General features: G+C 40.2%; 1 protein-coding gene across 2 annotated transcripts in view; it reads left to right on the top strand.

The window, feature by feature from the left end:
- snap25b (synaptosome associated protein 25b) overlaps positions 1-16,960 on the top strand; it is a 66,870-nt gene that overhangs the window by 38,626 nt on the left and 11,284 nt on the right. Inside the window, exons 3-5 of one of the 2 annotated variants that reach the window (XM_007238375.4) lie at positions 3,511-3,552; positions 6,420-6,468; positions 14,758-14,875. In XM_007238375.4, the coding sequence (XP_007238437.1) occupies positions 3,511-3,552; positions 6,420-6,468; positions 14,758-14,875 (209 nt within the window). Of the gene's footprint in view, positions 1-3,510; positions 3,553-6,419; positions 6,469-14,388; positions 14,504-14,757; positions 14,876-16,960 lie in introns of both variants that reach the window. The other variant, XM_022664745.2, reaches the window with a different exon arrangement.

Here is a 16,960-nt window from a genome sequence, read left to right as displayed (position 1 = left end):
CCCGGAGAAGTGGTTTAAATCTGAGATAATACAGTACAGACGGGTAATGGAGGGGCATTAATAATGCAGATAATGCCCCCCCAACCACCCCCCCACCGTCCTTACGCCGCACCAGGAGAGGAACGGCCGACAGACCGGCCCGAAACACACCACCAAATGCTGTCCTGGCAGAACCGCCACCGTCACAGCCCAGCCTTCTGTTCACCCACTTCACACACTCGCCATCCCATAATAACCAACTCACACCACACACACTTATACACACACTCACCATCCCATAATAACCAGCTCACACCACACACACTTATACACACACTCACCATCCCATAATAACCAGCTCACACCACACACACTTATACACACACTCACCATCCCATAATAACCAGCTCACACCACACACACACACTCGCCATCCCATAATAACCAACTCACACCACACACACTTATACACACACTCACCATCCCATAATAACCAGCTCACACCACACACACACACTCGCCATCCCATAATAACCAGCTCACACCACACACACTTATACACACACTCACCATCCCATAATAACCAGCTCACACCACACACACTTATACACACACTCACCATCCCATAATAACCAGCTCACACCACACACACTTATACACACACTCACCATCCCATAATAACCAGCTCACACCACACACACTTATACACACACTCGCCATCCCATAATAACCAGCTCACACCACACACACTTATACACACACTCACCATCCCATAATAACCAGCTCACACCACACACACTTATACACACACTCACCATCCCATAATAACCAGCTCACACCACACACACTTATACACACACTCACCATCCCATAATAACCAGCTCACACCACACACACTTATACACACACTCACCATCCCATAATAACCAGCTCACACCACACACACTTATACACACACTCACCATCCCATAATAACCAACTCACACCACACACACTTATACACACACTCACCATCCCATAATAACCAACTCACACCACACACACTTATACACACACTCACCATCCCATAATAACCAGCTCACACCACACACACACACTCGCCATCCCATAATAACCAGCTCACACCACACACACTTATACACACACTCACCATCCCATAATAACCAGCTCACACCACACACACTTATACACACACTCACCATCCCATAATAACCAGCTCACACCACACACACACACTCGCCATCCCATAATAACCAACTCACACCACACACACTTATACACACACTCACCATCCCATAATAACCAGCTCACACCACACACACACACTCGCCATCCCATAATAACCAGCTCACACCACACACACTTATACACACACTCACCATCCCATAATAACCAGCTCACACCACACACACTTATACACACACTCACCATCCCATAATAACCAGCTCACACCACACACACACACTCGCCATCCCATAATAACCAGCTCACACCACACACACTTATACACACACTCACCATCCCATAATAACCAGCTCACACCACACACACTTATACACACACTCACCATCCCATAATAACCAGCTCACACCACACACACTTATACACACACTCACCATCCCATAATAACCAGCTCACACCACACACACTTATACACACACTCACCATCCCATAATAACCAGCTCACACCACACACACTTATACACACACTCACCATCCCATAATAACCAACTCACACCACACACACTTATACACACACTCACCATCCCATAATAACCAACTCACACCACACACACTTATACACACACTCACCATCCCATAATAACCAACTCACACCACACACACTTATACACACACTCACCATCCCATAATAACCAGCTCACACCACACACACTTATACACACACTCACCATCCCATAATAACCAGCTCACACCACACACACTTATACACACACTCACCATCCCATAATAACCAACTCACACCACACACACTTATACACACACTCAAACACTCACCATCCCATAATAACCAGCTCACACCACACACACTTATACACACACTCACCATCCCATAATAACCAGCTCACACCACACACACTTATACACACACTCACCATCCCATAATAACCAACTCACACCACACACACTTATACACACACTCACCATCCCATAATAACCAGCTCACACCACACACACTTATACACACACTCACCATCCCATAATAACCAGCTCACACCACACACACTTATACACACACTCACCATCCCATAATAACCAGCTCACACCACACACACTTATACACACACTCACCATCCCATAATAACCAGCTCACACCACACACACTTATACACACACTCACCATCCCATAATAACCAACTCACACCACACACACTTATACACACACTCACCATCCCATAATAACCAGCTCACACCACACACACTTATACACACACTCACCATCCCATAATAACCAGCTCACACCACACACACTTATACACACACTCACCATCCCATAATAACCAGCTCACACCACACACACTTATACACACACTCAAACACTCACCATCCCATAATAACCAGCTCACACCACACACACTTATACACACACTCACCATCCCATAATAACCAGCTCACACCACACACACTTATACACACACTCGCCATCCCATAATAACCAGCTCACACCACACACACTTATACACACACTCACCATCCCATAATAACCAGCTCACAACACACACACTTATACACACACTCACCATCCCATAATAACCAGCTCACACCACACACACTTATACACACACTCACCATCCCATAATAACCAGCTCACAACACACACACTTATACACACACTCACCATCCCATAATAACCAGCCCACACCACACACACTTATACACACACTCAAACACTCACCATCCCATAATAACCAGCTCAACACATACACACCTAACACATAAACCTGAAAATGGAATTGAATAAACTGGAAACAAATAAATGAATAATCTGTAGATACTCAAAAACATTGAGTAAACTGGTAAAGAGGAATTGAATATTCTGTAAAAAAAAAAATAAGTAAACTGGTAAATAATATTGAATTAAGCTGATTGTAAAGGATTGATTAAACTGGTAGAGATGAATTGATGAATGAACACATAAGAAAGAATCAATTAAACTGGTAGAGACGTACTGCATAAATGTCTAAGAAAGGATTGATTAAACTGGTAGAGAAGAATTGTATACATGTCTAAGGAGTGATAAATAAAATGGTAGAGAGTAATTGAATAAACGTCTAAGAAAGGATTGATTAAACCGGTAAAGAAGAAGAACTGTATAAACATCTCTGAAAGGCCTTACATGAATTAACTTGTTTAGAATGATTCCTTAAAACTGGCACTGAAGGATTGAGTAAACTGGCAATTTTAGTTTAATTTACGGTTTAAAGAATTGAAGAAACTGATGAATTAAAGTAGTGTAAAATGATGAATCAGGTAATGAAGGTGTGTAACGGTGTGTTTTGTCTGTTTTTTCAGTCTCTGGAGAGTACTCGGCGTATGCTGCAGCTGGTGGAGGAGGTAAGGAAATTTGTAAAAGATGGGTTTCATTGTAAATAACTTCTTTAATCACTTAAGAAATGCAGTATTTTAATAAGGGGTCAGGTAAGGAATTCCTTAGTTAATACACTATACATGAAAAGTACTCTCACCTGAGTATTGAAACCTTTAAACCCACCTTTCATTAGCATGATTTTTACATTTTAAACTACAAAAACGCTAAAAGCTAACCCGGTCATCCTCCCCGAGAGTTCAGCCTGGGTTCATCCGCTGACCTGAGCGCAGTTTCTGAGTGAAATTAGCGAATTAGCGGAATTAGCTTCCTGTGTGCAGATTTATTCCTCTTCTTTATCTGCTAATTATTCACGCCCCCTCCACAGGAACGTATAGACGCTCCTACACAGCGCGTTATTCAATCCTCACTTTATCCCATTACTGACGCGAAAATAGAGCGTGTTCATTAATTACACACACACACACACACTACTCATCGCCAGGAGCTGCCAGATGCCCAACGCCGCGACATGCGCTAACATCCGCTAACAATCGCTAACCGCTAACACACTTCAGCACACGGCTCTGAGAGAAATAATGAAATGATGTGAGAATCTGATGAGGTAAACGAGGATCATCTGCTCTATTTAGGTCAATAGAGCCTTACTGTTCCCACGGGAGAATCACTCTACATATTGCACACACACTATATACACACACACACTACACACACACACACACACACACTATACACACACAATCATGCCCAGTTAACTTTAAATAACGCCGCCCTGCTGTGTGTTTACCATGATGAACTAATTTTAGCCTGCAGATCTGTGCCGGCTCACTGCCTCTACATAATGAAGCTCCGCGGCTAAGCTACGCTACGCTACTCTAGGCTTGGATAGGCCTCCTAACCCCACCTGAAATAATTACCTTTACCCATTCACCTTACTTTAGCAACAAATCTCACATACCATTCCCCCAAACATACAGCTCTGGAAAAAAGATTGAGAGCACTTAAAAATTATGAGTTTCTTTGATTTTACCAAATTATAAACCTCTGGAATATAATCAAGAGGAAGATGGATGATCACAAGCCATCAAACCACCAAACTGAACTGTGGTATAAAGTTATCCAAAAGCAGTGTGTAAAACTGGTGGAGGATAACATGTCAAGATGCATTTTAAAAAACTGTGATTAAAAACCAAATATTGATTATTTCTGAACTCTTAAAACTTTATGAATATGAACTTGTTTTCTTTGCATTATTTGAGGTCTGAAAGTTCTGCATCTTTTTTTGTTATTTCAGTCATTTCTCATGTTCTGTAAATAAATGCTCTAAATGAGAATATTTTTATTTGGAATTTGGGAGAAATGTTGTCTGTAGTTTATAGAATAAAACAACAATGTTCATTTTACTCAAATATAAACCTATAAATAGTAAAATCAGAGAAACTGATTCAGAAACTGAAGTGCTCTCTTTTTTTTCAGAGCTGTAAAGCTATATAGCTAATTAGCACTCAGTAGTCAGAAGCCCCCCAGCCAATCAGCACACAATATTCATGCAACCAGTTGCAACCAATCAGTACTCAGGAGTCACAACGGCAGCCAATGAGTAGTCCGTAGCCAAAAGGCTAGTCAGTCAGCAACCATTAGCAAGAACACCAGCCAGTTATTTACTAAGTAACTAACAAGTCAGAATTCCCAACCAATCAGCACTCAGCATCCAAGCAGCACTCATTACTTAATCAGAACTCAGTATCCATCTTATCAGCACTCTGTAGTCAAAATATTAGCCAATCGGCACACAGTAGTCATGATCGCAACCAATTAGTACTCAGGAGTCAAAATGGCAACCAATAAGTAGTCCGTAGCCAGAAGCCCATCCTATCAGCACTCCTTATCCAATTAGCACTCAGTATCCAATCAGCATTCAGTTGTCAAAATTCCAGCCAGTCAGCAAACATTAGTAAGAACACCAGCTCTAAGAATCCATACAGTACTATTTAGCAACAACATTAGATCCAGAATTTCAGCCAATCAGTACACTGCACTGTATCAGTAGTGTTACACTGTAGTAACGCTGTTTCTGCCCTTAAATCTCTTTACTATATAAAAAACGTAAATATGCTAATAAGCGTTTAGGGATTGTTTCTAGTTTTTCTAATGTTCTATTTTTTTCTGATAAAAGTGAAGAAACAAACTCCAGCAATCAAACGCTCTTCGAATGATCCACTAAACTCAGGGTAAAATATATGAGATCAGATATAAATATATTTCTGTATTCTGTATTTGTGGATTTGTGGATTTTAGGCGTTTCTTCAGTTTCTGTTCTCTGAATCTTTACTGGCTGTTCTGTAATCTGAACCTCTGCTGACCTGTACTGTTTATTCTCTGTTCCCTCTGTTTCTCTCTCTCTCATCCCTTCTTTCTCTCTCTCTTTCTCTGTCTCTCTCTCTCTCTCATCCCTTCTTTCTCTCTCTCTTTCTCTCTCTCTGTATCTCTCTCATCCCCCTTTTCTCTTCCTCTTATGCTTTTTCCCATCCTTTCTTTCTCTCTCTCTTTCTCCCTCATCCTTCTTTTCTCTATCTCTCATCCCCTCGTTTTCTCTCTTGTTCTTGTTCTCTCTCTGTTTCTCTCTCTTTCATCCCCTCTCTCTCTCCCGCTCTCTCTCTTATCCCCACTTTCTCTCTCTGTTTCTCTTTCTCTCATCCCCAATTTCTGTCTCTGTTTTTTTATCTCTCATCCCATCTTTCTTTCTCTTTCTCTCTTATCCCTTCTTTCTCGTTCTCTCTCATCCCCCCTTTTCTATCTCTTCCTCTTTTGCTCTTTCTCATCCTTTCTTCCTCTATCTCGTCCTCTCTCTCTCTCTCTCTCGTCTCTGGAACAGAGTAAAGATGCTGGTATCAGGACTCTGGTGATGCTGGATGAGCAGGGAGGTAAGTTACGGAGGAGAAAAAATAGGACGGGAAATGTTACGAGACAAAAAAATAAAATATATTTAAAATGTAATTTATTATAGTTTGTTGAAAGTTATATTATCCTGATTGCATTATGCATCATATAATACAGTATGTAGAATAGAGCTACAGTGTAAAAGTAATTTCATTAATTTTATATTTTTATTTTTATAACTGTGAGCAGTGTTCTGATTTATTGTAGAATTTAGCGTGTATGGTTTAAGCTGCAGGATAACAGTGAACTGTAGAGAACAGTAAATCCAAATGAACACCAATTACATTCATTTCTAATAAAATTGTTCTACATTGACATTCGAAAAGTCATGGGTCGGGAATTGGTCACCATCATTACCCCCCCACTGCACTGTCCACTGTGGGTGGTAATATTAGCTTCTATGCCAGGGGTCGGCTATAGGCGTGAAACATCAGGCCCATGAGGTTGTTTGTTTGAACTATAATGAACGATAATAAAAACAAATAAATGAATAATAAAAAGCTTTTCTGGTGAGCTTTTGTTTACACTCCTCCCCTGTCTCTCTCTCTCTGTCGCGCTCGGCTAGTTTCGTGCTAGTTTCCACCCTGTCTCCTCATAAGGGTGTTTTTTCCCGGCCGTGTCCCAATTCAGTAGCCGGGGCAGTGGTAGTGTTTTGGAGCGCGACCCTGAGGAGAGGTGTGTTTATTTATCTATTTATTATTTCCTTTCTTCTTGGGTTTACCTGCTTTGAGATCAACTGTTCTGCAATTGGGTTCAACAACCCTCTGGGCTGGAGAGCTACTAGTCTGTAGCACTCCATCCCATTACACTTCATTACACTTCATTACACTTCATTTTACAAAACAGATTTTTTTGTGGCCACATAATAGCTTGGAAAATATCTTACTTACTCATCTTACTATTAAACTTAATTGCAGACCCCTGGTTTATGGTGTATTTCACCATGGTGTATTATGGTGTATTTCATATATGCTACACACTGAAGTGTTCAGTATAACCCCACTCACAAGATAACACCTCATAACTTCTACAGGTGTGGATATAGCAATTTATGATCAATTTAAAGTGCATACTGTTGTCACATGACTACTTTTGGAATGTCAGTGTATATGCATATTTGTAAAAAGAATAAATAAATTAAATTCTCAGTGCTTTTTTCCTGCAGTGTAAACATATTACATCATAATGATGATGTAATGAAGAAGATTAGCCTAGCATTAATTATTAAACTAGTTTTAGTATTTAGTATTTATTTTTAGTATTGTTATTATCAGACTGATATTATATGATTATTACAGTTGATTAATGTGTTTTATTATGAAACTGAGCCTGGCCGAGTTAGCATTAGCATTAGCATTAGCGTTAGCGAGACGAGTCCTCTGGCCCACATGTCGAAGCTAACGAGCGATCAGTGTTGCTGGTAACGACAAACACCTGTGTTCACCATCAGCTGACGCTGCGATGGATCTGTGTACAATCCCGGGGGAAAGATCTCGCTCACCACTGTCTCACTACTGCTCATCACTGTCTCACCACTGTCTCCGCTTATTAGCACTCTAACAGAGCAGCCTGACCTTTAGTAACCTCTGATACACCTGTCTCACCTGCAGCATACCCTCGTTCGCACGTTCACCACAGACACTCACTTCAACACCTTTCAGAACTCGATTATGACAGCAGTGAATGAGCAGACAGTAGAATTTGTCAACTAATTACAGAAAAAATGTTTTTAAATGCAAAATTAAAATTCATAGTTCAGTTTAGTTCAGATTTACACTGTAGATCCAAATATTTGTTAACACTCCTCTTCTAATGACTGAATTCAGCTGCTTTAGGTTAAAGCTCCCAGCTACAGTACCAGTCAAAAGTTTGGACACACCTTAAATTCAGTGTTTTTTATTCATTTTAAAATGTTTTACATTATAAATTAATAGTGAAGTGATCTATCACATTATGAAGGAACACATAATGAATCATATAGTAACTTAAAAAAAAGTGTTAAACAAACCAAAATACTCTGTGAAGAATTTAGATGGTCTTATCTGGTAACTCTGATTAACTTATCCTGTGCAATAGAAGAGGCTCTTGCTCTTTGGTACTGATGAGTGCCAGTTTCATCATTATAATGTTTTTATGTTCTATAAAAATAATAAAATAAAAAGCTGTGTAGCTGGTGTATGTTACAATAAATTGTTTTAAATATATATTGTATCAACCCTACTTTAACCTTTTCAGACCTGATTTATATTCCAGTGATGGGAAAATATAAGAATATAAGAACGCTGCTTTTATTTTCTGTGCGGGACACAAAACAGGACTGTAATATTTTAACATAAACTCTATATTTTAAATTAAATCCAAATAACTAAAATATTTGAACTCAAATTTATTAATGTCCATTGCATTGTTTGTCATTTTTGTTTTGTATTAGATTTTGACCTTTTTTAATTTCACAAACCATTCCTAAACAGCAAAATAAACAATGAAAAAATGAAAATTTTGTTCTAAACCACATAAAATGAGTTAAAATTAGCTCTTACTTTGCCTCGTTGGCACTAATGCTGCCATGCCCTAATGTCTTTACTTGCTGTGTTTTATTTTTGTAGTGCAGAGGGCGGGGCTAAGATACTGTTTCATTGGCTTGTAAACTATTTTTATTGGGTGGATCATGTGTGTATTCTGTTGGACAACAGGCCTCAATAACTGTTATGTGCAACAAAACATAAAAAAAAGAAAATAGGGGCACTGAGTGATTCAGCGAACTAAGGTGCTGCCACTATGATCAGGAGATTCCGAATCCCGGTCATGCAGCTTGCAGTCATCAGCTGCCGGAGCCCTGAGAGAGCACAGTTGGCGCTCTCTTGCTCTCTCTGGGTGGGTACAGTACAGTAGATGGCGCTCTCTCTTTCCCCTCATCACTCCTAGGGTGATGTGGATCAGCACAAGGCTGCGTCTGTGAGCTGCTGTATCAGAACCAAGTCGCTGCGCTTTCCTCCGAGCGTTAGCGCTGTGATGCTACTCGGTTCAAGAGGTCAAAAAGAGGCGGAGTCTGATTTCACATGTGTCGGAGGAGGCGTGTGCTAGTCTTTTTAACCCTCCTGTTGTTGGAGCATCACTAGTGGGGGGGGGGGGGGGTCCTGGTGAGTGGGTGGTCCTGGTGAGTGGGTTAGGTATTTGGCTGTGTAAATTGGGGAGAAAATGTGAAAAAAAATAAATTAGAAATAGAATTATAAAAGAAAAAAGGGGAGTATTAAGGATATTTACACTATGTAGTTGGAATTGAATTGAAGTTATTTTATTTTACTGATTAAACTTGGTTCTGGTGAATGTGTTGAGCTGATGTCTGTGCTGTTGGGTCGTACGCTACGCTACAGCAGATAGAGGTCAGGGTGATAAATGTGGGAGTGCTACGTCCATAAACTGAACTGTTAATATCTGTAACCCTTCCCCTGGTTCTGCAGAGCGTTCACACTGTGGTAAAGTGATGTGGAATAGAGTGAGGGAGTGAACCGGGGTCGCCGCCGGCCTCCAGGCTACAGTTTTCCATTTATTCAAGATAATGAAGAGTGTGTTTCTGCTCGGCTCGGAGCGGTGCGGTTAATTAGCCTGTCAGAGCGCAGCTCAGGCTCCGCCTCCCTCAGATCAATAATAAATACCTGGCTCCTCCCACAAGCCTGCGGGCACAGCGCCCAACACCCGCTGTAGCTGTGCCAACCCCGTACCCAGCCTCATTCACCAAGATGCGCTCTGATTACCACTGCACCGCCCCGCCGGATCAGAACCAGCCGCCGCTCTGACTGTAATACAACCAGAACCCCAAAAATACTGCTTTAGCTTTAGCCACTTTAGCACCACGAACAAATCCAATAATTAGCTGGTTTTAGGTGGTCAGAAATGTGAAGAAAAACGTATTAAATTATTTATTAAACAAAAAAAAAATTAATAAAAATGTGTAAAACTTTTTAGATCATCAGTTTTGAACATCTCTACTGGATTTTCTCAGTCAGTTAACAGCTCAGGCTTTCAGTTAACAGCTGTGCTGAACTCATCAATAAACGTAATAGAAATTATTTTAAAAATTGAAGTAAATCTGCTATTTAAAAAATATATAATAATAAATGGGAATAATAAAATTGGCACGTTCCTAAACTTTATTTAAAATCACAACTGTTTATCTCCCCCAAACCTTTAGTTTCATTATGTTTGTCTAGTTTTTACATCTTTATTTTCAAACCTGCAGAATTTGGGTTGATTCCTGATTGATTGTTACTGATCTGGAATTATTATTAAGTGGAGCAGCTTCTCCAAAAGTGTGCTGTAGGAGATTTTAAACCTCACATTTTAAAAAAGTAAATAACTAATTTTATTGTAGAGAGTAAGGATTTTTGTATCACCTACACCTGTAGCCTGTATATACTGTAGGTAAAGGCCTGTTAAGGGGTTAAGAAAAAAAATAAGGTCAGTCAATCTGAAATAAAGAATATATAAGAACTTTAAAAGAATCCTCAAGTGCGGTCGCAACAAAAAAGACCATCAAAAAATTTAGATGATGAAACTGGCACTCATCAGGACCACCCCAGGAAAGGAAGACTACAGAGTATTTAGGTTTGTTTAACACTGTTTTTAAGCAACTACATGATTACTTATGTGTTCCTTTATAGACTTCAGAATTAATTTAAAAAATAAAATCCCACTAAATCAGCTCTTTATCAGTTTGGGAAGTGTTTTTAAAGTCCGGCTCCTTAAGTTGTAAAAACCCAGAATCAGAAGCAGGTCCAGAAAGAGCTTCCTGGTTTCAGGTTACAGAGATCTGCAGAGGCTGGATCTGCTCTGTTCCTCCTGCTTGGGGGATTAGTGATAAAGTCCAATTAGCTGTGTGGTTTGTTGTTGGACGCTGGTCGGTAAGCTCAGAGACAATTACACCACCTCACAGTACTGTCAGCATTCACACACCTTCCTCTGACACTTTATAATAATATTCATAATAATATTTATGACACACAGAGGCAGTTATTAAATTGTGTACAGCCCTGTATTAGCCTAGCCAATTAGCCTGGATGTTTGGTGTCTGAACTTTGAAGCTTCATTAGTTTTACTCTGAAGCAACAGGTTAGCTAGCCATCTAAACTAACTAAACATTATCCTTAAATCCAGTGCTATTCTGTAGAATTGATGCTTTTATTACGTGTTAGCTACACTAGCTAGTGTTTTTGTTTCAGTGCTAATCTGTAGAATCTATACTTTTATTATTTGTTAGCTGACTACATTAGTAATGTAGCTTCAATGCTAATCTGTAGAAATTATACTTTTATTACTTGTTAGCTATTTTAGTTAACTTTGTAGTTTTAGTGCTAATCTATAGGATTTAAACTTTTTTGCTTGTCAAATTCAATAGGTTAGCATTGTAGCTCCAGTGCTAATCTGTAACATGTAAACATTTAGCTAAAATGTATACTTGTTAGCTAAATTAACCAGCTTCGTAGCTTCAGTGCTAATCTGTAGAATTTAAACTTTTATCACTTGTTAAATACATTAGATTTCGTAACTCTGTAGCTACGGTGCTATGTAGAATTTAAACATTTTTATTACTTGTAAGCTAAATTAGCCAACGTAGCTTCAGTGCTAATCTTTAGAATTTAAACTTTTATTACTTGTTATGTGACTACATTAGCATTGTAGCTCCAGTGCTAATCTGTAGGATATATGCTATTATTGCTTGTTTATCTCCAGAAATAATTAATGGTTTTATGCAGCCAGTTCCAGGTATTCTAGGCTTTTATTAACTGTTAGCAACATTAGCTAAATGTGTAAGAAAGCAAACTTCAGATACCAAACTTATCTTGGCACATTTTATTGTTCTCCTAAAAAAAAATGATGTGATTTAGTGTATGTACCTGCACAGGTAGCGTAGCGAGTACTCTGAACCTGCACTGCACATGATAAATGCTCTGATTGGTGAATGTGATCCAATTTAGATCTGTATTCCATAATTCTGTAATTTCTGTTCTGCCCCCTTGGGATTTTACAGAGTTTATAAATGCCCCTCAGTCATAAACCCCTGACCCCTGACCCCCCGGTGCCCCCTGACCCCCATTCACGCCCGTTCACACACAACTAACGGATCTGATGCATCAGTGTAATGCTTATCACTGCAGTTTTCTCACCGTTTGAGTCTTAATATTAAATGAGTGAAAATTGAAAATTAAAAAACAGAAAATTGGAGAATTGAGTAAAAATGTGAGGGTGTGGAAATTAAAACTAGAACATTGGAAAAACAAACTGTTTTAGAAGGGAAAAATGATTCATAATTTTCTATTTAGAGTTTAATCTCAAAACTATACAGAAAACTTAACTGATAAATGTTACACTGATCTGATGCCCCTGCAGATAACTTTATATCCTCTTTACCTCTATTATCTCTCTTTTTTATCTCTTTTATCTCTCTTTTCTCTATAGCTGGTTTTATCCTCCTCCGCTCCCTCACCTCCTCCTGTTCTGTTTTTTATTTCTGGGTGTTTTATTTAGCTGGAGTCGGGCAGTGCCAGGCTCCCTCACAGTGACCCAGTGCCCGCCGATGCCAGCGCTCTGCAGCAGTGCCAGCGGCCTCCTGTAAACCCTGGCATCAGCTGCTGCTTCTAATGCCAACCAGTAGCATCTCCATTCCTCTCTCTCTCTCTCTCTCTCTCTCTCTCTCTCTCTCTCTCTCTCTCTCTATTTAACTCCATCCAGCACATGTCTCTCGCCCAGATCTACAGCACTGTATCAGATTATACATCAAATACATTCAGATCAGTTTATCAGCTTTAATAACTAAATTATAATCTAAATAAATTTAATTATACAGTAGTTATATTACATGCTACTAGAGAATAACTAGCAGAAACTTTGTAAAATTATAATATTAACAAAATCATGATTTTAACTTACCTGCGACTGAAAAACAAGATTATTCTACAGCTCTAAAAAAATGAAGGTTCTACTTTAGTTTCTGAATCAGTTTCTCTGATTTTGCTATTTATAGGTTTATGTTTGAGTAAAATGAACATTGTTGTTTTATTGCAGAGCTTTCAGACCTCAAATAATCACAGTTTAATCACAGTTTTCATTTCATGCATCTTGGCAGGTTCTACTCCACCAGTCTTACACACTGCTTTTGGATAACTTTATAGACATTGTTCAATATAAATTATTCTGCCTTTTCACTTATTCTAAGTAAATAAAAATAATTTAGCTAATTTATATATATATGATATAATTATGCAATAATACACTTGAGGTTTGTGCTATAACGTGTAATATTGGCACTGCTGTGTTGCGGTCAAAGTAGTGTCGTAGATCAGAACAGCAGCACCGATATTTCACTTTATAGCACGAACCTTGAGTGTATTATTGTGGTTATACCACAGTTCATTATCTTTGTTTATTGAAAGATTTTAAAGAGTTAAAGAGGAGGAGAAAATAGGAGAAAATAGAAAATGTTTGGTTATAAAAACTCCACCAGGTAAAATAGTTCCATTGCTGCTCTGTTTGTTTGTAGCTGTGCTGTTTGGCTTGTAAGCGCTGCATCCTTGCTAGGTTACCTGTATGTGGCGGAGTGATACATGGAGAGCTTCGGTTAGTTACAGTGCATTACCGGCTGATAACGGCACTCATAGAACAAATCACAGCCAATCACTTTGCAGGGTCAGAACTAACTAACTTATTATTTTATTTGATTTGATTTTATTTTATTTTGCGCTCCAGCTCACACCCAGTCCCACCCACTGTCCCGCCAGTGGCCCCGCCCCCTCTCGGCCCTGGTCCCGCCCCTTCTAGCCGATCTCTACCTGAAGATATCACTCTTCCTCTCTCTGCCAAGGTTCTGGAATCTCATTTCATTGCTGTCATCCCTTTGTCCTAACCAGAGCAACTCGAACGTGTTGAAGATGGCATGAACCATATCAACAAAGACATGATGGAGGCCGAGAAAAGTTTAAAAGATGTAGGGAAGTGCTGTGGACTAGTTTGTCCCTGTGACAAGTAGGTACCGGCGCCGGGCCCGGACCTGTCTCCCGCCCGTGTGCTGATGTCTGACTGTCTCTCTGTCTCGCTGTGTCCTAAGTCTCTCTCTCTCTCTGTTTCTCTTCTTCCTCCCCCTTCCTCTCTTTTTCTTCCTTTATTTTGTTTTGTTTGTGTTTTTATGGGTGTTTGTTTGTTTGTTTTGTGTTTTTCTGGATGTTTGTTTGTTTGTTTGTTTTGGGGGCGGGGTTACTGGCGTTAATGTTTAATATCAGAACAACTGGAGCGCATCGAGGAGGGGATGGATCAGATCAATAAGGACATGAAAGAAGCAGAAAAGAATTTGACGGATCTAGGAAATCTCTGTGGTCTTTGTCCATGTCCCTGTAACAAGTAGGTGATGCCTGCCTGTCTGCCTGCCCGCCTGTCTGCCGCCCGCCTGCCCGTCTTCCTGCCTGCCCGCCTGCCTGCCTGAAGCTAACCGTATATAGAGGAGTTAACACTAAGAGAGCAGTAACGCTGGCTGGAGGCATGCTAACGCTAATGTGCAGCAGCAGCACTGCCGCTAATGATGCCCATGATGCCCGCAATGCTCATAATGCCTATGATGCCCGCCCTGTAGCCGTAGCTGTAGGCGCTGCTCTCTGCCAGCTGAATGCACACACATGCCCTACATATCGCTGAACCGCTAACTGCCTGGTGCTCGTAAATGTTACAGGAATAGTTCGGTGAAAATTTTTCATTTAGCATTAGCAGTTTCCTCCCTCTCAGTACCAACACCGTCCAACAGCCGCTGCAACTGCAACGCTAGTGCCTCTGTACACATAGATTGGACCAGGAGGATCAGACACAGCAGTGCTGCTTGAGTTTTTAAACACCTCAGTATCTCACACTGTCTGGTTTAAACAGCAGCAGAGCTTCTGAATATATCTACACTGATGGGTGTGGTGTTCTGGAAATGAGGTGTGTTCAGGTACATTTCTGGAGTTTTATCTTGTTTATCTTGGTAACAGAAAACACAGGAGCTCCACTGACTGAATACAACCTAGACAGACGCCAACAGTCAGACGTTCATCACTATCTCGGTAACACAGGCGCCGTGCCGAGCCGAGCGTACACCCCCACTTATTACACACACATGAACACACAGCAGCACAAACCCAACTTTTACATCAACAATAAACAGAATAGTAAATAAAATAACATTGCTGTTCCCGTAAATGAGCTGCTGGAGCTGCTTCACAGCGTCAACCAGCAGCTCAGTTTCCTCTGCTGAGAAGAGTTTGTTGAACACGTCCAGGTAGCTGCACCGTTACAATAGCAATCCACCAAAGTCAGAGCTCACCTGATTCTACTCTTAAAGAGAATGATGAGCAAGAGACACTCGGGTTTATTCCAAAATACATTGCGCATTTCAAGCCTCACAAGATGTACTTTTCCCGTCGTTATGATAGCAAAGACACACTGACACGCCTTAAATCAAGCTGTATGGTGCACAGTTTACAGCTCGCCTATAGCTCAATAAAATAGTTCCCACACTGTTTGAGAACTCCAGCAGCACTGCTGTGTCTGATCCACTCAGAAACTACAAATTGAATAATGTTATTCTTGATGGGTTTTTAATTATGTAATTATATATAATATTTAAACAGAGCTGCTGATGTATATATACGGTTGTGTGAGTATAGAGTGTGTTGGCGCTGGTGGACGGTGTTTGGTGTGAGGGTTGGCGCTGGTTCACCGCACTGCTCCTGTACCCGTCTCCTCATCTGCATGTTCTCTAACATCTCTAATCTGCCTTTTCCACAGCAGAACCGCTGCTACACCCAGCATTTACAGCACCTTCTCTCCAGCACTTACCATAAATACACTTTACTATACTCACTATACTCACTATACTCACTATACTCGTTATATAATCTCCACAGTAGAACCACTGCTACATCCAGCATTTACAGCACCTTCCCCACACGGCGCCTGCTATACTCACCATACTCACTGTACTCACCATACTCACTGTACTCACTATATAATCTCTATATTTACTATACTCAACATAAACACACATTATATAACCCCCCCCACACACACACACACACACAGCGCCTGCTATACTCACCATACTCACTGTACTCACCATACTCACTGTACTCACTATATAATCTCTATATTTACTATACTCAACATAAACACACATTATATAACCCCCCCCCACACACACACACAGCGCCTGCTATACTCACCACACTCACTATTTAATCTCTATAGGTACTGCACTCACCATAAACACACATTATTTTACCCCCCCAGCACCCTCAAGCATCAGAACACACCTGCACTAAAAAAAACTCCACACACACAGCGCCTCACTGTACTCACTATATTCACTATACTCACTATACTGTATAATCTCTATAGTCACCATGTTTACTATATACATTATAATCTCTATATTTACTATACTCACTATACTTATAC

This window comes from Astyanax mexicanus, chromosome 14 (genome assembly GCF_023375975.1).
Source record: "Astyanax mexicanus isolate ESR-SI-001 chromosome 14, AstMex3_surface, whole genome shotgun sequence".
NCBI classification, from domain to species: Eukaryota; Metazoa; Chordata; class Actinopteri; order Characiformes; family Acestrorhamphidae; genus Astyanax; species Astyanax mexicanus.
The sequence above is the reverse complement of the archived record's forward strand: the minus strand, read 5'-3'. Positions and strand labels throughout refer to the sequence as shown.